The sequence below is a fragment of the Passer domesticus genome, chromosome 2, assembly GCF_036417665.1.
Source record: "Passer domesticus isolate bPasDom1 chromosome 2, bPasDom1.hap1, whole genome shotgun sequence".
NCBI classification, from domain to species: Eukaryota; Metazoa; Chordata; class Aves; order Passeriformes; family Passeridae; genus Passer; species Passer domesticus.
Window position 1 is genome coordinate 11,796,582 of NC_087475.1, and position 21,818 is coordinate 11,818,399.

Consider the following 21,818-nt stretch of genomic DNA (forward strand, 5'->3'; position numbering starts at 1 on the left):
TGTAATTTTTATTATGAAAGACTTCAAAGTCTTTCCTCATAAGTGTTTAGTACCACATGTTTAGTGCAAACTAGTTTGGCAGTGCTGATCTATAGTGTGTAAGTGAGCTGCCCGCATGCTGATGTTATCTTTGTTTCTATTGTAAGGTAGTACAGCTGTGACTCATGTTTCTGCATAAATATTTAAATCATGATTTCAACATTTTCATTTTGACAATACTGTGCCAAATGCTGCTGTGATAGTTTCAACAGATTTTGAAAAGCAAGTGGGAATAACTGATTGGCTTTCTTTAACAAAGCTGTAATGAACGCTTCCAACAATTTCAGATTTATCAAGGATACTCTGTAAACCAGTGTCAAAGTACTATAATGACCTTTAACCATCCTGTTGCTTGTTATATTGATCTACTATTGTGTTACATTGTGTTCTGAACTGCTAAAATTCAGGTATGTTTTTTCTACCTTTCCTAAGTGCTTACCTCACACACTGAATAATAAAACCCTACCTGCATATTCCAATGTAGGTATAGCTCATCTGCACATCAGTTGTGACTCAGTATTTCACATCCTCATGAATAAGCAAATAACCTATTTCAAGATTAGTAAATAAAATCTTTCAGCACAGTTATGTTTCATTTAATTTAATCATTAATTATATTAACATGAATTGTGCTTAGCATTGCTGAACATTGCTTAACATTTTGAAGTTTGACAAACCCTGCCTTGTGTGCACTTCTTTGTTGATACCAGAAGTCAAACAAAAAGTCTGGTAAGAGTCAAAGTAATGATGGCATGGTCCAAAATGTGTCACTGGGAATGGCAGCCCCTGACTTGAGCTGGAAATTCATCAGTGAGCTGAAATCCAAAGCAAGACAAGGTGAAACTTTTTTTCTTTAAGGTTTATGTATTAGTCACAGGATAGAGGCACCATGTTGCACTTTAAGTGTCTACACCTTTTAAAGGACTAGAGTCCACATAAAAATAGTTTGTGTTGGTGATACATACCCATTTCCTGGTGGATAGACTTAAAAATACATGTCTTGAAGTGTAGCTGAGAACAATATTGTAGTTATCATGTTGTATTTTGCTTCCCAGTGACATGTTTCTTGCACGTTCCAGATTCCCCCCTTTTCTTTTTCCTTAGAAAAACCCCCAAAAATGGAAAATATCTGATGCCTCCAGTACTTCTACTGTGAGATCTCTAAAAGCATTTTATTTTGTTAAAGCACTTTCTTCTGCTGAAGAATCAGTTCTTCAGAACTGGACAACTGAAGAATCAATTGTCCTTGAGAAATCAAGGTTGACAAGCTGCAATGGTACTTTCATTTCCCAAAAATGCTGTCCATAGAAGACTTGGACTTAGAGTCTAGTTATAAGCTGATAGTTTGAAGCAGTTTACGTAGTTTTTCAAGTAACCTTCCTTCATATGGAAGAAAGTGATTTTAATACTGAAACATCATGTAAGGAAGGATATTAATATTTGTGTTATGTATCCTCTCAACTGCCTCCTGGTGTTGCAGAGTGAGTAGTAATAACAAAGGGATTTCTGTGCTCATAAAAGCTAAAGGCAAAGAGTTCATGAATCTGTATCAAACAATAAGCTCTGTGGCAAATTTTTTTAGCAGTGGCTCCACCTGCAAGACAACCTATGCAAGAAGGAGGGATAGGACTGAAAGCTTAGCAAAAATAAGTAGCTGAAGTGATATACCCTCCACTCCTGAAGCTGTTTATGAAGTAGCAAAGGAACTGTTGAGCACACTAACTCATCCTCTTGCCAAAACAAACAACTGCAACTGGCTGTAGTGGTGGAAGGGAAAATGCTTGTTCTGGATAGTGACAACAGGGCCATCCTGTCTGTTTTCTAGTTGCACAAGATGTAGGGAGTGTGTCAGGAGATCAGGAAGCTAGAGCTGCTGGAGCCTCAGTTCTCAGCATGCTCCTGAAGAACTGAAAAGGAACAGTGTGGGAGATAGCTCCAGATGAAGTGGAGGTACTTTGAAGGATAGTCAGAGAAGGAACTCCTAGACCAACAGCCCATAGATCTGAAGAAAAAAACACTACAGAAAAAGAATTAATTACTCCCATACTGATGTCTTCCCATTACAAAAACTTAAGGAACCCATACTTTTAGGTTTTGCTAACTGCAATTTAACTGTGATGTCTTTGGAAACACATTATCCCATGCTTGCCTTCAGGGCTCCTCTGAACCACCTGGTGGTGTATTTCCCTATGAAAAATAGGGTGTTATATTAAAGCAATCAGAAATCTGAAAAAGAATAATTTTACTTAAACTCCCACTGCCACTGCTTAAGAGGATGTCTCTCAGGAGTAAACCAATCAGGATAACCAGCCCACACAGTCAGGCTGACTGTTGCAAAGCAAATAAACACACACAGGGAACACAGTAAGAGTGCCAGCTGAAGAATGTTGAAATACAACAGCGGGTGACAGCTGGTTCATACAAACTGAACTGGTTTTGTCCAAATAAACCAGCATGGACTTTCCCCTAGCTTTTGTTCTGAGCTGGCTCAAGGCTTCAGCCTGTGCTGGGGTTGAGCTGTGGCTGATGTAACCAGCCCCACAGATGGACCAAGGCAGGAGGGCACCTGTGTCTGGGCCAACCCTCTGCTCAGAGCAGTGTCAGGGAGATCAGGGCTGTGTCCCATCAGGTTTTGAATATCTTGGATGAGATCCTACTTTTCTGAGCAGCCTGCTCCCTTGTGTGACTCACCTCAGAGTAAAACATTGTTTTCTTTTGTTTGAATGAGATTTCCTGTGCTCACTTGTGTCCTTTGTCTCTTGTTCTGTCACCTGGCGCCACTGAGAAGGGTCTGGCTTTCAGTGCTTGTGTCAGGAATTTATATCTGAGCTCTCTCCAAGTTGAATACGCCCAGGTGTCTCCACTTCTCACCCATGACAAATGCTCTGACACCTCATCCGTCTTTGTGGCCTGCCACAGGTCTCCCTCTGTTATGTCTGTGTCTCTCTCATCCTGGAAATCCCAGAGCAGGATGCAGCACTGCAGGTACCATGGAATTCAGAATCATGGAATGCTTTGGGCTGGAAGAGACCTTAAAGATAATGTAGTTCCATCTGCTCTGACATGGCCTGGGACATTTTCCACTAGACCAGGTTACTCAAAGCCCCTTCCAACCTGGCATTGAACATTTCCAGGGGTAGGGCATCCATGGCTTCTGTGGGCAACAGGTGTGTCTGAGCAGGGCTGAGTGAGGGATCCCTCCCCTGCCTGCTGCTGACGCTCTGCCTGACCCAGCCCGAGGTGCTTTTGCCTTCTTTGTCCAGTTGCTGGAAACAAGGGCTCAACTTGGAGTCCACCAGGAGCCCCCAGGGCCTGTCCTGCAGAGCTGCTTCCCAGCAGGTTGGTCCCTGGCCTGTCCCAGAGCAGGGTTTGCCCCTCCTGGGGTGGGAGCTGGCACTTCCCCACGCAGAGCTCCATCAGGTCCCTGTCAGACCACTTCTCCAGCCTGTAGAGATCCCTCAGGACAAATCATTCCAGCAGTGCTCCTGTGCCACTTCCCAGCTTTAAAGAGCTGCCACTCATTTGCCCATCTTTATCTCCATGATTGATGAATACTTCTTCCATAAATTCCAGTAATTTACATATAATATATATAGTAATTAGAAAAGCATACATGTACATGCAGCAGTCATACTGGGCCCAGCTACAGCTGATAATGGGACAGCATTCCAATAGCTGATACAGATCTAGGGCTCTTTAGATGGAAAGATTAGAGCTTGGATGCTGACATGGATATTAAGAAGCTTGCTTATATTGCACAGAGTTCCAGTAACAGACATTGTATTAGCTTTTGCTGGAAAAAAAAATTTATAAGCTTCTGAAATTAATAAAATCAATAAAATTCCAATCTTCTAATATTGCAGCTTGATGAGTCATGAAATATGAGTACACTCTTGTGCAGGGCAGCTAAGGGCAAGGTTACAATTCTGCTGTGTGAAAAGAAGACACTGGAGTCTCAGGCAGAGGGAGAAGTCTGATATTGAGTGATAAGTGTTTGTGTGCTGATGTGCTATTTAAATGTATTTTTGTTTCCAGGGTGTGTGTTGGTGTGTGTGTTTTGTTTCTGACACACACAACTGATTTCCATAGAGGAGACTATGGATTTGTAAAGGCTATGGGTGAAGGCCATATCCTTGGATACTCCTGGACCACTGGATGTGTAGAAGGCAGCTGGAAGCCACAAAGAGACAGAATAAGAATCCAGCAGGTGCACTCCTTAAATGTACCCATCAGATATACCCCATGTTTCTTTTGTAAAATAACAGAAGCACCTTCTGCTCCCAGCTACCACCCCCAGCAATGTTTGCTATTTCATGAACACTTCTCCCCACAGCTCACAAAGGCTTTTGAACCTGTAGCAATTGCCACATTATGGTATAAGACCAAAACCTGTTTGGCATATTGGCCCCACCCCACCTCTACATCAAACCTGTACTACGACTACGGTTCCTTCCTGTTATTTCACTTGTGTTTTCCTGCTTTTTCCTGAACATGGAGGGACGTGAGGAAATGTGATTTCTAACCCAGTCCTTGAATCACTGAAGCAGAATGCAGAATTGCATGTATTTCACCTGTACATCAGAGCAACTTAAAGCATGTCTCAGACTGGCTGCTTTTCTGCTTTATATACATCAGTGTATACTTGTGCCTCATGTAAAAATATTAGCAACAATGTGTCTGAAAGATGATGTGCAAGAATAAACTGACACCTTCCATCAATTCATTTATGGTACTTTAATACCAAGTTAATACATTTCTCAATTAAGAATTTATAAACTGGTAATTCATAAAAAAAAAATCACAGCTTCAGAAAAAGCTAACTTTAACAGTTTGTCCCCTCCCCGCCAACAAGCAGTTTACAATATATTTCAACTATGTTGGTAGAAAGTTAACAGTGATGTGAAACTCTTAAAAAACATTTGCAACAGCAATTGAAAATAAAATAATGATTCTTACTCAGTGAAAAATTAATAGGAATTGTGTTTCCCTGTAAAAGATAAGTCAGAAAAGCAGCAAAAGTTCCCTCTCCTACTTGTTAGGTACAAGCTCTCCCCCTGCCACATTTATCATGGGCAAAGGCAACACTTCAGCATTATTCGTTCCCAGGTCCAGCACTTCAGTGGTTTTGGCAAGACTCAGAGGTCATATTCAGAAATCCAGAGTTTGAGGTGTGTGCTGCCCCTGCTCCCTGTGCTCCACAGGCCGCTCCACTCCTCTTCCTCGGGGTACAGTGGGATCAGAAACAGCTCAGAGTAAAGGTAAGGAGTATGAGATTTTTTTCTATGGGATCATATTTTTTCACTCTTCACCTCTCCAATACAAACTGGAAACACCAGAAATTTTGGCTGTCACACTTCACATGTGAGTATTTACAGGAGAGAGAGGATTTGAATGATGCTGTTATATTTTCACTTGTATACAAAATCCCTTCTCTCTGCTGAAGTTATACACGCAACCACAGGACAAAAAATGTTCCTTCTCTATCTTCTAAGTTAAAAGTCACATTTTCAAAAGTCATTGCACTTTACAATAAAAAGGCAATTAATATGCATTTGATATTAAATATATTGTACAGACCTGAACTTCTGTGCAATTCATTGCTTCAGACATATAACATCCTTTTAAAAACTAAGCCTCTAATCAAAGAAAAACTTCGTTAAAGACAAAAATCTTTAAGAACAAATGCACACAAAAAACTTCTCCCTTTAACTCCTAGTGCATTTAAACACATCTTTGAAATTCTCTGTGTTCCCACATTTAACCTTGCTGCCATTCCATACTGGTCTAACATCACTACAAAAGAACACCTCCTCTTTGACCTAACCAATAAGGCTGGCATTTGGGATGCTGTTGGTACAAACAGGAAAGCTGAAGATAAGATTATTACCTCACTCCTTTCATGTGGAAAACAAAAGATTTCAAAGTGGATGGGATTCAGCTGTCACCATTGTCTGTAAATGCCAGTGGCCCATTTCAGGTGCCAGTACTTACTTTACCGAGCCAGGGTTTTGGATTGTCCCAGCATATTTTGCAACATCTTGCAGTTAAAACTACGGACATGGAAACTGAAAGGGAGATTTTGGTCCCTGAGATATACTAAATGAAATCAAGAACTAAAGCACTGATATTTAATTTGGAGTGGACCCTCTTTAATGAAAACTAAGTTAGCTTCAACTTTCTACAGTTTAACAAATAGTCACTTAAGCAGGATGACAGGATATATGCAGTATTGGTCAAGAAAAGTGCGCTGTACAGAGTAGTTTGAAAAGTTATCAGTTGCTGATATCAAGCAGCTGTCCTGTCAATAGCATGCTGCATCAAACTTGTCTTTCCAAGACAGCACAAAACCACAGGATGAAACATGGCCTTAACCAAAACTCCACTTTCTCTCATCTATTTAAAGGTACAACTACAGGACTTGGTGTCATAAATACCTATGATGGGCCAAGCGACTACATGTGCCAGAGCCAAACCCAACTTTTTAACCTTGCAACTGAATGTTTCAGCAATACTCTGGGGACCACAGCAGCAAACTCCTCATTGCCAAACCAGAGGCAATGTGTGCTATGGCAATACATCTTGGGCTAGTGTTTAAAAAGTTTGTACCATGGAAGGTGTTTCACACCGGTGGCAACTACAATAAAACATCTTTGGCAACCACGGGCATATGAAAAGTAATTTGCAGCAGCTGGAAGAATTGTAAGATGTTTATAAAGTTCCATAGTGCATCATTAACTTTCTGAAGTGTGTTGCATGAAGTACCAAACTGAAAAGGACAGCTAAACATCTGCCATCATTACCTCAGAGACTGCAGTTTTTTTTCATACCACTTTTTCAGACAAAGCTAGGGCTTGTGAAATTTTAGAGGATGATGTGAGATTGTCCACACAAAGGCTTCCAGTGCATTTGGAGTTGATTTGGGTAAGGGAACAGAGTAATGAAGGGCTGAAGACTGAATTTTCAGTGCACCACTGGGAAGTTATGCAGGGACTGGTGACAGATGGATTCGTGAATAGATTGAACCACAAAAGTAGCATAATCACGTTGGTGGTGGAATCTCTTCAGACAACAAAAAAAAACCGAAACAAAAAAATCAGCTGCATCCAGTGAGTCCACTAAGTAGCCTCATTTACCTTAAATAAAAAATGTGTGCATTAGGAATACAGAACTTATTCTAAAACATTAGTAACACTCTATAACACAGCTGAGCTATAAGAGGAATTCAGTAAAACCATCTTTTGTTTTCAACTACTGCAATTAAAAATTAGATATGTCATGTGACACCAGATAAGCCTGCTCTTAAGTGTGTGGGATGTGCACAGTAGGGGGAGCAGAGACCACACTACTAAGATGGGTAAATTTTTAACAAGTAGAAGGAATGAAAGAAGGTAACTTAAGCTTATTTTCTTCTAAATATGAGTTCAACTTTCAGAAATTTGGAAAATATTACTGCAACTATCTTGCAGAACTGCAGTGATCCCTATATATAAATTAGTACGCAATTTGGCAGTAACAACCACAACAAAAGAAACTAAAAAGGAAAACCAGAATATTACCAAAAAAAAAAACAAACCAAAAAAACCAACCAAAAAAACCCCCACAGGGTATTTAAGCAGGGACAATATAGTTTTGCTGATCAGCACTGATGTCTCATTCAGTGAGAATAAAGCCAAATAACTTTACACCCCAGATGCACATAAGACCCCATATATAGCCAATCCCAACTACACCTGACTTGAGAGATGCCAATTTAATCCCACAAAAGCATTTATTTAAATTTGAGCCTAATAAAAAATAGGATCATCTTCAGTTAACTCCTACCCACCCCCTGCAAAAAAACTTCCTAAAACCCAAAATAAACAAAAAAACTACAGCTATGGAATATATTGAAATCTCTCTGATGTCCACTTCCAAAATGAGTGTGAAAAACTGAAAAAAATCTTAGCATAAGAACTCCAGTTGTTATATGCACCTTGCTTCAATGGTGAAAAATACCGCCCATTTCTCTCCAGGAGAGAAGAATGAAGATCATAAGATACAAGTAACTGGCCTGATTTTGGTGAAATTATATAATTAATAGAGTATTGTTTAGTCATCAGATGCCACATAATAGAGCAGCTTAGCAGGTCTGTAAATGGGGTTTTACTGTGCTAGTGTTCTCTATTCTGGCACAGCAGATTTTTCCTTCACATTTCAGTAGCTGTAAAATCATGGCCCTGCCCTAGAGAGACATGTTCAACATCAGCACTGTTGCTATGTGAGATTTGCTGCTGTTTCAGCACATGAAGGATGAATTCAATCCCCCCCAAATTCAATCCTCAGTCCTACTACTTTGATGACTGCACTGGAGTTACAGTTTTTCACTAAAATATAAAATGTAACAAATTAATTAAAAGGAGTTTCTGCACTGAACTGGGAGGAAAGCCTGGTCAGCAAGTTCTAACTTTAAAAAGCAAAGGATATTTACCAGAGCAACTGTCTAAGGGGGAAGCAGAGTGCTCCAATTGATAATGCAAATTCTGTGTCTCATGTTCTACACTAACGCACAGCTGGGCAAAACTACAACCTGTACGTAACATCACCATTGCTGCTCCTTTTTAGACCTCATCATTTTTAAAACAAAGAACAGGAAACTTCTCCTCTTCCCAAGCTTATAATGTAAATAGTGAAGCAATATATTAACATATAAAGTAATTTAACGGGTATGTATAACAACTATATACACATAGTAACAGTAACCATATCAATAGTTACTGTTATCTGAAAACAAGGTCATAAAGGTCACAGTGAGTTGAGATTAATATGTTTCTCAATTGTGGGTCAGAAAGGCACGGACAAAATTAAAGAAGAGAGAAAAATAAATTTTTTGTTATGAGTTCCAGCAGTGCAAGTTTAATATGCAGGTTACTAATTAGTTGTTTTTAAAAAGCAATCCCACAATTTAAGTTGCTTATTTGCTCATTTATCATTGATTTTCCATATTATTTTAAGTACCCTCTACGTGGTGAAGCACCTGACTTGGAATTTATATTCATGTTACTTTGTTCAGCTTGTTAAAAATTTACCCACTTATTCACAGCTGGTTTTATTTTGTTCTTCATAATATAGATCTTTCTCACTCACAGATACATTCCAGAGTTAGTAAATAACTGAAAATCCATTTGTTCATTTTGATTTTTTGCCTAGCACTTTTTTAGCTTGATTTTAGCTCTCCTATAAGCTGCAACCATCTCTTCCATGCAAGGAAAATTACAGTTGAATAGTTAATTCAGACTGAATGAGTAGAAATAAAATACAAACACATCATCACAGGAGCATGCTAGAGTCCTCAACTGTCTATTTAATTAACACCTCCTTGCCTATCTCTCCAAAACCAAAACAAAAAAAGAAAACTAAACAACCCCCAAATAGCTTACTAAGCAGCAACAATGCCTATACTGTAAAATAGTTTCTCTGCAATGAAATTCTGTGACAAGGAATAAATGATATCATCAAATTTCCTGTTCTTACTGTAAGAATAGCTTAATGACATGTCTTACTTCTGGCATAAGTAACTGTCATCTACATTAACAGTTTTCTTTTAAAATAAATTGTATATTAACAGGTTGAAGATGCATCTTCATTGCATATGCACACAGTCCCTTCCCAGTTTTGCAGTTAAGCCTTTTAGGTCCTCTTCTTTTTAGACTAAATTAATTCACTTATCCATCAAGAGCAAAGTACAAGAAGAATGTTTTTTATAGATTTAGTAGATTTTAGAAGATTTCTAACAATACAATAGGTTCAAGGGGTCCAGAAAAATCAAATGGGTGCATGAAGCCTTTCAGGGACAGAAGAAATAGTTTTCACTTAATTTAAACAAGGTCCTCAAAATCATTAAAAACAGTGCAAGAAGAAATACAGGATAAAGGATGGAACCTTATTCTATCTGCCATGCACACTGTAAAGCAGGCAATGCATAACTCTGCTAGGCTGCTCCAACCTGTATCCCTCTTGTAAACTGTGTGCAATCTGCACAGACAAAGGAGAGTCCAAAGTTTCATGTGCATCCAACAACTACAAATTAAATGGCACATGAGGATGGATTTGAGATGGCATTCCCTTGGTTCCCTTAAGCATATTATGCCTGATTCACACCCTCAAATGTTTGTGTGCATGAACAACAAAAAGCATCAGTCATTTTTGCTAGAAACAGACAGATGGAATACAAAAAACCCCAAAACTTAAAATAGTGCAGATAGTTTTTAAAGTGATCTAATTCAAATAATAACTAACCTGAGATGTACTTTGCTCCGATTAACATTAGCATGCTACTCATAATAAAAACACTGAAAGGCAGACTAGAGAAGATACTACTGTCACCTGATGGCATCCAGGGGTTGGTGTTTCCAGTCAAGCAAATCAAAAGAGAAATATATATATAAATTGCAGTATATGTGTTAAATATATATGAAAAGCAAAAAGTAACAAATGTAGTGACATTTGCAGAAAAACGAAAAAAATATTATGCATAAACTCCATAATAATTCAAAGAGGTTCTCTCTGTAAGAGTTCAAGTCCAAATTCCACTGTCAGTACTATCCAGGTTGAGCCCATTTCCAGTATTCTCCAATCCCAACCTACCCCTAAAGTATCAAAGAACTAAGGAAAATAACATTTTCCCCCCAGGTGTTAGACCAGAAAATCACTAAAGTAAGTTTTGATAAACATATCTCCTCACATAAACTGAAGAAAAAACATCTAGATTTATTTACTGCAAGGCAGAATTTTTTATTCTAGTAAGATAAGCATCAGGTTAGATGTAAGGGTACCAAATCATAAAGGTCAATACTGAAGGGAATCATATTGCTCCTGTTAATTCACCTATTTCCCTTCCCAGTAGCCTTGGCAGAATTGTTTGTAAACCACAGTGTTAAATAAAATATTTAAGCCAACATATAGGATGGCAAAAGGAAAATTTTAGCTTTCAAGAAGAAAGTGGCCACATGCAGCTTGAGGGCTCCAACTGTGGATTTTGGGTTGTGGAGGGAGTTTAAATTTTGAGGATTCTTTACTTAATACTTTTCATGTTAATAGTTTTTCCAATAAAAGTGAAATTAAATGAGGATAAAGCCCATACATGATGTGTTATATTATTACTCAGGACTAAAAACTTATCCCAAAATAGTACTAAAATAAACATTCAAATTATAGATCACAGGAAGACTGCAGATTTAATTTAATTCAATTGTGACAGATGAGAAAGCCCTCTACTTCAGAAGAAAATTCTTGTTCAGTCCCTCAAAAGTTTTTTTTCATATTTTCTGTATGTAAACAATAGGTCTGTGTAATTCTTTACTTTATGATAACTCCTTGCTCTTACCCCCTATGGGTCAAATAGATTTCAACATGGATATCAATCCCTCCTTCCTACACAGCAAATAATGAAGGCAGATACAGCAAGCAAAACCTCAGGATGGAACTTTTCTCCTTTGCAGCGTGAGGTTATGGTATAAGAAAGTTTACAAAGTCCCTGTGATCTAAGCATTGTGCTGTATCTTGTCTTGCAAGTGAGATTTTTTCTTTTGCAAACCAGAGCCATGGTGCAAAACCTGCAGCTATTCAGGAGGAAGACCTGGCTTATCTATTTTCCTGCTTTGTTTCCACAGTGGATTTAAGTAATGACCTTTAAATCACTATAACAGTCCAGAGATGGTATGAACAGAAAAGGTCAACAAAAGCAAGATGAGCTCCCTAGGTTAACTGGCTCATTAATAATACTTGACCTGCATTAATTTTTGGTTTACCATTTGAAGGACTGCCAGATGTCTCCCATCCCATAGACTTCATCACAGCTTTCTTCCACCTGGCATAGCGATATTCACTTTCTGAAATTAAAAAATCAGAAAACAGAAAAGCCTCTCAATGCATAGGAATGCAACCACAAATATTTAAGAACCAGACATGGCAATATGAGTTTTTCACTCTTTTGCACAGTATCATTTGTTTGCACACAGAAAGTAATATAAAATCCTTTTCTGAATACAAAAAAACTCCACCCCAAACCCCACAGTTATGCACAGTAAGAAGAAATAAAAGACATTTTCTTCATGTTCACCAATAAGAAGACTTACAAGTAGGACAAAAATTAAGCAATTGATATTTATGTAGAAACCCTTCAAATGCTGTCTTGAAGTAGGGATTTTAGAAGTAATTATAATCAAAATGGTAAGCCAAAATTATGTACCAAAAATTAAGAAATAATTGAAAAGACAAAAAAGCATTTATCTTGCCACAGGGATTAATTATGTCAAGTGCACACTTTCCATCTCTAAAAGCACTTTAGAACTGATGAGAAAGATAGCTAGCTAAAAAACAGTAATTAATGTAGGCTTTTTAAAGACAAAAGAAGAGTACCCAAAACCATTCCTGTCAACATCTGTGAAAAAAATAAGTTTGCAACTCAGGTAACACAAAAAGGTTTTACCCTCTGGGTTTATCTGTGGTTCAAATCGTTCACATGTCACTGCTGTCAAATCTCCAGGATTCAGACTCCAAACTTCAACACCTTCTGCAGCTCCTGCTGCCATAGCAGCTCCTAAGGCTGTTGTTTCAGTCATTGATGGCTTTACTGAAGCAAAGCACAGAGAAGACCATAATGATTTTTAATGGTAGTCACCTTGATGACATCAGAACTAAAGATTGTATCAAGATACAACAAGATTGTTGTGTCTTGATAGATTGTTGTATCTATCAAGATACAACAACATGCTACCCAATTTGCTCTCAACAGCCATTAAAAACTAATGTTTTCAGCATTAAAAAGCAAGCAAGAGCTGTAAATTCATCTTACCTACTGGAATACAGAGAATGTCTGATTGGAGTTGCATGAGGATTTTGTTATTGGTCATTCCTCCATCTACTTGTAACTGACTTAGTGGAATCCCACAGTCCTTGTTCATAGCATCTAGAATCTTAAATAAGAATAATACGTTACAATTTAATTGCACAGAAATTCTCTGATACCTTCTAAGTGTAAAGCACTGATACTACAGCATTTGCTGAAGAGGGTTATGCAGATAAATCCTCTCTCCTATACATTACAAGCCAAAACAGACAAAATGACAGCACCATTTTGTTTAACACACAGCATGTGCATTCTCTTCATTACAGACATCCTAGTGCAGGATACCTTTCTCCTCAGGTGCTCTGATGAATCCTATGTGCTGCTTACATGGAGAGGAATTTTAAGAAAAGCTGATGAGAGCATTTATCAAAGCTAACAAAGGAAGCAGCAATAATAAATTATTCAGTTGATCATCCTTTGTCTAGATACTTTCTCTAATTCAATTGATTAAATAATTGAAGAATTAAAACATTTGGCAATCTGGAAGACCTTCAATAAGAACTGAGGTATGTTGAAATGTTTTGAAAGAGCAGCCTCTTCAAATATTTTCAATTAGTTGTTGAAAACTGAGAATTTTATATTAAACAAAATAGAGAGCAAAAATAAACTGTTAGTGTGATTTTTAATAGAATTATATTTCCTTAATTCGGGTATAGTCTCTAGATGAAAAGTGCTGAAGTGTTTGCAAGGGATAATTAACTAAGATGTAGTATTTAATTCACTGATACCTCTCAATATGCTTTTTAGAGGGCTTGCCTCAAACCTAAGTTACTGGTAACACCATGGCATTACCCCATAAGCACCAATAAATACAGAATAGTGGTTTTTGTAGGGTTTTGTAAAAGCAGTCAGTTAAATGTCTCATTTACAGTTTATAAGACTAGTGCGTAAGTATGGTGCATTACAAGTAAATTAACAGTGCCCAGTACTTTAACAAGTACAGTATGATTTTCTCTCTGTAATTTTTCAGTGTATTTAAATAACAAAGAGGTATGTTTTTCTCAGCTGTAAATGACAAAGCAGCACAGATCACAAAAAAAGACTAAACCTACAGTGCACTCTGCCCTGTTCTGTAGCTCACAAAGTACCCAGTAATACAATATTTAGCAGGAATAGTCAACATAATACTTAAAAAAAGAACAAAAAAAAAGTAGACTTGCAAGACAGTGAAAACTACATGGAGATGAACTATCCAGGAGATTCTCCCAGTTTCCAGAAAGTAAGCCAGCAAGGTCCCTTACCAGAAAAATCTTTAAAGGAACTAAAGGAACTGCCCAGGATAAATAAAGGCTAAAAATTACAAGGTAGGAAGAGTAAGGCCAGTCTTCATGGTGGCAGCATTTGCCTATGGGCCTGCACTGCTCAATGCACTAGAAATAAATTGGAAACCAGGATTCTTGCACAAATTTTGCTGGCAGTACTATACTACTTATTTTCTCCCCATACATCATTTCACATTTGTCTAAGGTGATATCATCTGCCTTTTTTACCATTCAGAACTTCAGCATCATTGGAGGCTCTGGGTTTGTGTACCACTGTGTAAGAGCATATTGGATCAGCATGCACTCAGCAGAGATTAAAATAATAAAATGAATGCTAGAAGCCAGGAAGAGATGAAGGAACAAAACAAATCATGGTCATGCTGCTGCTATCTCTATTGTACAGAGGTGGGATGAAGAGCAAGGATCCAAGTATGCGGATTTTGCCTCATGTACAGTTCTTAGAACTGAAAATTTGCTTATTTTTTCCAAAATTCCTTCTGGAAGAAAAAATGTAACAAGTCTCATCTATCTTCATAAGGAAGAAGCTTTTTGGATACCAAGGTACTCAGAAGGAGTGAATGTCACAAGCAAGAACTCCAGTGAAGGTGACCTACAATGAAGGAATTTTCCTGAAGACTTCCATTTTCACTAGAATTGAAAGAACATTGTTTCTGACAAGGCAGAATTAATGATGTATCTTTAGAAAAACATATATTTTACCTGTGTTGCTAGGATTTAATCTGTTCATTTACGAGTGTCCAGTGCCTGATCAGGCACTTCTGTCACTGTGATAAAATCAGAGTGACTAACATAGGGGGAAGCCTTAGGTCTGTTCAAACAGTGAACTTCACCCTCACTCAGTCTGACAGCTTTATTCCCTTCTCTCCTACTTCCAGCCACATGCCCTGCCTTGCATTCTGACATTTGCTGAATGCCTCTGTGAGGCAGCTGAGGTCGTTAATCCAGCAGAAAAATAGCCCAGCAAAAAAAGGGATAATTTTCTGCTGGAAAGTTCACTGAGCTGTCACATGAGAGGGAATGGATGGGAGGATGGACAAGGAAAGAGGAGCAGACAACAAATCAGTTCAGCTGCCTGTAACTTTACCCTGACTTCTAGTACAAGAATTAGAAAATTAGAATGCTACTTCCAATTTCCTTCACAACCTTCTGAGGACTCAGAGCTGTCAGCACAGCTTCAAAAGCAGAAGCCTGGGTGACATTTCTGTCAGCCTTTTTCAAGAAGTACTTTATATGACTACAGAAACAGCACACTGCTTCCCTCATCTTACAAGGTTTGAGCAGGATGCTATTTTAAAAATCAGTATGTTTAAATAACAGCAGTTTAATTCATGTAATCAAATTAAGGATTGACTGTTATCTTGCAAGGTCTAGGGAATTCATTTCCTCCTGTATTTGCACAGAACCCAGGGACTGCAAACACCGGGAGGAGTAGATTGTGATATAAAGATTCAATGCTCATACTGATATCAACTGCTTTGATTTGGCTGGGGGATTAATTTCCTCTGTGAGAATTTTGGTTGGCTGTTACTGAATGCCAGCTGAGACAGTGAAGGATGGAACAGGCAGGAAGTGAAGCCAGTTTTCCCTTGGTATGTTTGCTGCTGTCTTGCCTTAACTCCTTTTGTTCTTGTGTACCGAAAGTGACATAAGCCATCTCTGTCACAGCAGACCATAAAGTGTAGTTTCCTACACCAATGAAACTTTGTAGTTATGTCACTGGCCCTGCCATTCTAAACATTCTATGTTCTACCCCTCAAAATATTCACAAAATATGTTCACTTTATTTTACATGCTGGTAAAAAGCAGCATTATCACTCCAAAAAATGTACCACTCAATTTTAGCTAAGTCTTCAGGAACAATTTTTCAACATTAGCAACAAGTAAAGACAAGAATAGCATCCAAGTACAATATAAAGCATATGACTAATCTTCATTAAATCTTTTAAATATCTTTTCCTGAAGAGCTACAGCTTCTGTTATCACATTAATTTACAATGAATTTAGGACCCAATTTGCCTTTACCTCTCGTGTTTGAAAGCAGACTGCTTCTAGTGCAGCGAAGGCGATGTGGTTTTTATTTGTAAACTGAGTAAGGCCACAGATGATACTGTTGAAGAGAGAAACAATCCAATTAGGACACTCTTCTTTATCAGACATAAACCTATACTTCACACATAGATCCTCTTCAAATCTCATTCAGTTCTATTGTATGAAGACTACTTTTTTAATATTAAAAAGCTTGGTTTTTTTTTTTAAATCTAAACTCTCTAATTTTCCTGACAAGGTTCTTTCAAGGTCCTTTCCAATCAATACAGCTGCCATAAATCATCTCTACACACACACAAACATCCCCACAAATTCTAGTCTGTCTTTAAGGGGAAAAAAAAAAAAGGCTTGATTGAGGTTGATTTCTCTTTAAAACCTATTACAGTTATCACTAAAATCTTAATGAGTTCTCTAATGTTTACAGTTCTTAAGGAAAAGCCTATATGGGTCATTGCTGTTCTCTAAATGTTTGAAATGGTTTTCAGATCTAGTCTGATAATTAGTTGCTTCAGAACCTTCAAAGAGATTTTTGGGTATGGGAATTATGCTACATCTAACCATGAGTAAGCTGAATTGTGCCAATATGCTCTGGCTGGCAGAGCAAATAACCACCTTTTATTCTATTTCAACAGCTGAGGAACAGCACAGTACTACAAAGAAATGCTGCTGGATACATGCAAGTTCAAAGATATTAAAGGACAGTTTTCACTGTTACCATTCCAAATATCAGTTTTTAACCATTAAAAGTTAAGTATTCTGATATGAAAAACTGTAAAAACATCTAATTCAGAGATTTTTCTTTTTCCTTAAATACATACAAGAAGCATCTGAATTCTAAAGATGCAACTACTTGAAACCTTGGGAACAAGTTAGCCTTTAAGACTTCTTTTCACACTCTAGGAAAGTTATTTTTTAATTATATTTGTTATGCTTCCATGACTGCTATGGCATGTTGTGATTCCAACAACATTAGGCAAGCTCACAACAGCAGAAAAGACAAATGAAAAGCTATTGTTTGAACTGTTACCAGGTGGTTGAGGCTGAACTACCAGGAAAGGGGCTGTATAAAAACGAGTAGAAAAGAATTTTCAATAGACTGGAAAGAAAGCAGTATACAAGGTGAAGGAGGAAAAGTGAGAAGGAATTACATGGCCTGAAACTGAACTCAAAAACAATAATCAGCACAAAATTCTTCCTTTACTACTTCTGTTGCCTGACTGTTTACAGGAGTGAAGACCTCTTTTCCTGTAGTGGTAAAACTACCTTTCAAAACTATAAATTGTTTTCCCTGCCCTGCTGCCCCACACTGCTTTTTTGGTTTTTTTTTGGTTTGGTTTTTTCTTTTTTTTTTTGAGGAGGGGGACAAGGAGAGGAGACGAGGATCAATAGCTGGGCTAGCTAATCCTTCCTTCCCTCCCAGTAGCAGTTGCTGTTTTGAGCAGATTAAAACAGTAGCTCACAAAAATACCACAGAGAATGATGTATCCGGACACATCAAGGCAACAAAAAGGAAAATGTCACATACCTGGAAGGAATATTTGTAAAATTATTAAACCCCCCTGCAAGTGCAGTGTTCAGTCAGATCCTTACCCCCTTGCACTGGGTTCCCAGTATGGTGCATACAGTCCTGAAAATGCTGGCACAAAGTAGCAGCCATAGGAAGTCCCCGCATCTGCAGCCAGTTTTTCTAATGCACACACAAAACACTTACTTAGCTTTTCATAACTATATCAACACTTAAATACAGCACTTAAAAGTGTTATTACTTAATTAAGAAAAATATTTAGGATATCTTGGGTAGCTACAAGTTTAATCCAGCCATGTATATAACTAGGAAATACAACTAATGCTGGCACTCTGCTCCTTGTTAATCAGTTTTCCTTTTGCAACAATATGAACAGAAGATGGAGCATAAGGAGTTGTGGGAAAAGCAAAACGAAAAATCCAAACTTAAACCCAAAACTGTGTACTCAATATTCTGACCTAGATTTTGTGAGGATTTCAAATGTTATCTATCACGTGGATAAAGAATGCAACCTTCAAAGCAGTCCAAAAGGTCACACTTTTCTTGCATTTAAGTCAAGGCAAGCCAAGTGAAACTGGATCAAGACCAAAGGGAGTTAAGAACTAAATTCCCATTAATTTCAAATGGATTTAGAGCTCCAAATTGTCAGCTTATGTATTTAATCAGCTAGAAGGAAATCTGAAGTTTCTTGATATAAGAATAATGACTGTGGATATATGAACTCCTCAATACCAAAATACTTGCAACTTAAAAAAATATATTAAGACATTTAGAATGACAAAAGAGATAATTGCTAATGAATGGCTCTTTCCTATAACAAGAAAGGAGCATTTTCCTTCCGCTTTTTGCAAATTTCTTGTTTGCATTGATCAGAGAAGCATAGCAGTATAAGAAAGAAGTAGTAAAACATCTTCAAGAAATCCTTCTAAATTGATTCTTTCATACAGACTTCACTTAAAAAAGGAGTGAAGGCAGAAGGAAAGACAAGTTCTGTGACACAGGAAGAGATGATGAATCCCTACATGACTTTCACAACACTGACAAAGTTAGAGGTCCTGAAATTCAAATCTCCCAAAGGTCTTGACAAATTTGTGAAGAGGTACTGTAGTCTTGACAAATGGCTCATTTATGTGGTAGCAGTTTATATTCTTCTGTATGATCTTCTAAGCTTTCTTTTAGAAAAACAGACTGATACTCTAAATTTTTGCTGAATCTTTGAAGTTTTATATTAAATTTTAATTTCTAAATTTGAATAAGATATCAATTTACCAAAAATATGTAATTCATTTATTTACAATCCTAAATCTCATTAAATCAGTCACTTTCAAATTTTTGCCTTTGCATGCCTCTGACATTTTTATTTTCCAAATTTTGATATGTTCCTGTTTTTATATTACAATCCAGTTTGTTTCAGTTCATCTGAATTAGAAAACATCAGCTACATAAATGCTAAAGGATTACTGCATTCTCAGCTGAAACATATTTCCCTCCTCCATATCTGTTCAAGAGGCAACTTTGCAAACTCAGATCCCTAACTCAATGGATATGAAGCCTACTACATAAATATTACATACACTTGCAGGGCCTCAGGTTCTCATGTTTATGACAAGAATATGTAGGTTTAGGATCAAATATATGCAGCTATCTGTAATACAGACTTAAATACTCTTGGCTCTGGAAACTTCAACACTGTATAAAACCAGGAGATACTCTGTAATTAGAGTATCTTCCTGAATATCTGCTTACCAGGGAAACTACTAAAAAGTACAGCTTGCAACAAAACAAAGCTGACAAAGCCCTTACAAGACTTTGTGTTCACAGGCTCTACGAAACACATGTATCAACAACAGTGAGATCATGGATGCAAAGTAAATTTTTGTTGTGTTTAAACACAGCAAAATATATGCATCTTCAGCTTTTTACTTAAATATTTTGAGCTTTCATTCACCGATAGAGACATGATGACATAGGAAAACTTAAAAACCAGCTCCATACTCACCAACTTCCTGTGAACTGTTAACAATACCCAGATTGTCCCTCAGCCAGCGAACAACAGCCCCAGCTATTGCAACAGATCCCTGAAGGAAACAAAGTCACTCCTTTAGGACACAGCAACTGGTAGCTCTGTGCTGCTTTTAAAAGCCTGGGGAGAAGAGGCCACTGTGGCCCCCACCTGCAGGCTTACAGTCACAGCTCACAACCAAACCAGAGTTTCTTGGCATCTAGGGACTGCCATGTAAAAAGGGCAGCCTGTTACACAGACTCCAGGTAGAAAAGGTGTATATTGAATGCTTTTTTCCATAAGAGGAAGTTACAGTGACATTTCCTAACTAGTCTTCCTGTCTTTCTAATTTATGTCTTCTGAATATATATAGTTATGAGGTTCAGTAGCCTCAGACTTCTTTTCCTGACACATTAATATTTTTATGTTTTGATTTTAAAAAACAATACTAATCATGTCCAGTTTAAATACAAAGATCCAGAAAGACAGAAAAATTAGGCACTTGTGCATTTGCCAGCAAAATTTCTCTGTCACCTCAGCAAAATGGCCCTGAACAGCTTCATCACATCACAGATGGATGGCATGGCTCCCATCTAACCCCAAAGCCAAGTCCAGTAGCCTAAGTTTCAAGTAAAACAGTAGCAGCATTATATTTTCATTCTAAGCCACTGCTAGAAGGGGCAGGGGTGTTTTGTAAGCAGCTGGCTATTACAAGATACCAGCTTGATTAAAGGAAAAGGCTGAATCCACATTTTCTGTCTCTCTGCAGTGCCTCAACCAGCAGACTGCAGGTGATTCTAGAATGGATATAGGATAAATCACACTTTATAGCTTCTGTTGAAGCCATGTTTTCAGACAATATCATTAAAGACTTGGAGGTGAAGAAGAAGCAAATTGCAGGTGTTTCAGCATGGAGGAATTCAAATCACACTCAAGACAGTTTCAGTTCTTGCTTTTGAACATGGGTTAAAAATAAAACAAACCTCTCACACACCCACACAAAATAAAATTCACAGAGTTTGCCAGGTCATGGCAAATGCAAGATACACATTCCTCAGGGAAGGAAAAGGAAATAAATGCAGCCTCCCACATCCTAATAAAGTACCATAAGCCACAAACTATTCTTGCAGTGAAGAAAATCCTGTGCTGTCTTTCACATGGAAAACACAGTCTGTCTACAAAAGCTCAACATCAGCATTCAGTGTATGTGTTTTGAGAATAATTATTATATTACAATACTTAGCACATTAAGCACACAGATGGAAGAATAATAACTTTGTTGTTCTAAACAAAGCTTTGGTGCCAAATAGGTGCTCAGTTGATCTGTGTTTCAGAAGCAGAGCCTTAGAACAATGAACTCCAAAGTTTAAGCATAAATACAATTTTCTATATAATTTGGATGCCCTTAGACTTGTTTGGAGAACTGAGAAACTAAATTCTGTAAGTATGCTCTTAAATGAAAGAGATAAAAAAGCTAAATTATTAGAGGATTTTTTCCCCAGAAATTTGATTCACATTTTCAGAAGTTAGAAGTAAAATCCATTAGAACAAAAAAAAAAAAATTAGCTATGACTTTATTATGCGCTAATAACTGAAACATTAGTACTTTCTCCCCCATTTTTTAAACTTTACTTAATGTTACAAAATTTATGGGTTTTTATCTATAGTATTTATTAAAGATTTGAGAGACTGAGTAACAGAAAAAATGTTTTAGACATCTAGCTCTGAAAGTATAAATGATGCAATGAAGAAATATTTTGTATTAGATTTCATGATATAGACTGGAGACAGGAATAGCCAAAACCATACAGAAGTCTTCAGGCAAACAAGCACAACACAGAGCTAGTTTCATTTCTGCACAGCTGAAGACACCATAAAAATACCAGATAACAGAAGTAAATAAGAACATGTATCATTACAAAAAGGAAGAAAGTACTGAACTTACCTCTAGTGCATAAAAAGCGGGTTTGTCTTTGCCCATTTTGTAAGCTATTGTGGTTATAAGACCATGCTCAGAAAACACAGACTAAATGGGGA

General features: G+C 37.5%; 1 protein-coding gene across 3 annotated transcripts in view; it reads right to left on the minus strand.

The window, feature by feature from the left end:
- Window positions 1-4,754: 4,754 nt before the first annotated feature.
- The window catches only part of GK (glycerol kinase), a 34,825-nt gene continuing 17,761 nt past the window's right edge, over window positions 4,755-21,818 (minus strand). For 2 of the 3 annotated variants that reach the window (XM_064407408.1, XM_064407407.1), the window contains 9 exons: window positions 21,727-21,807; window positions 19,779-19,857; window positions 17,845-17,941; window positions 16,231-16,315; window positions 12,872-12,992; window positions 12,506-12,649; window positions 11,826-11,906; window positions 10,315-10,401; window positions 4,755-7,172 (listed from right to left, as the gene is read on the minus strand). In XM_064407408.1, the coding sequence (XP_064263478.1) occupies window positions 7,165-7,172; window positions 10,315-10,401; window positions 11,826-11,906; window positions 12,506-12,649; window positions 12,872-12,992; window positions 16,231-16,315; window positions 17,845-17,941; window positions 19,779-19,857; window positions 21,727-21,807 (783 nt within the window). In that variant the 3' untranslated portion in view covers window positions 4,755-7,164. The remainder of the gene's footprint in view (window positions 7,173-10,314; window positions 10,402-11,825; window positions 11,907-12,505; window positions 12,650-12,871; window positions 12,993-16,230; window positions 16,316-17,844; window positions 17,942-19,778; window positions 19,858-21,726; window positions 21,808-21,818) is intronic. The other variant, XM_064407409.1, reaches the window with a different exon arrangement.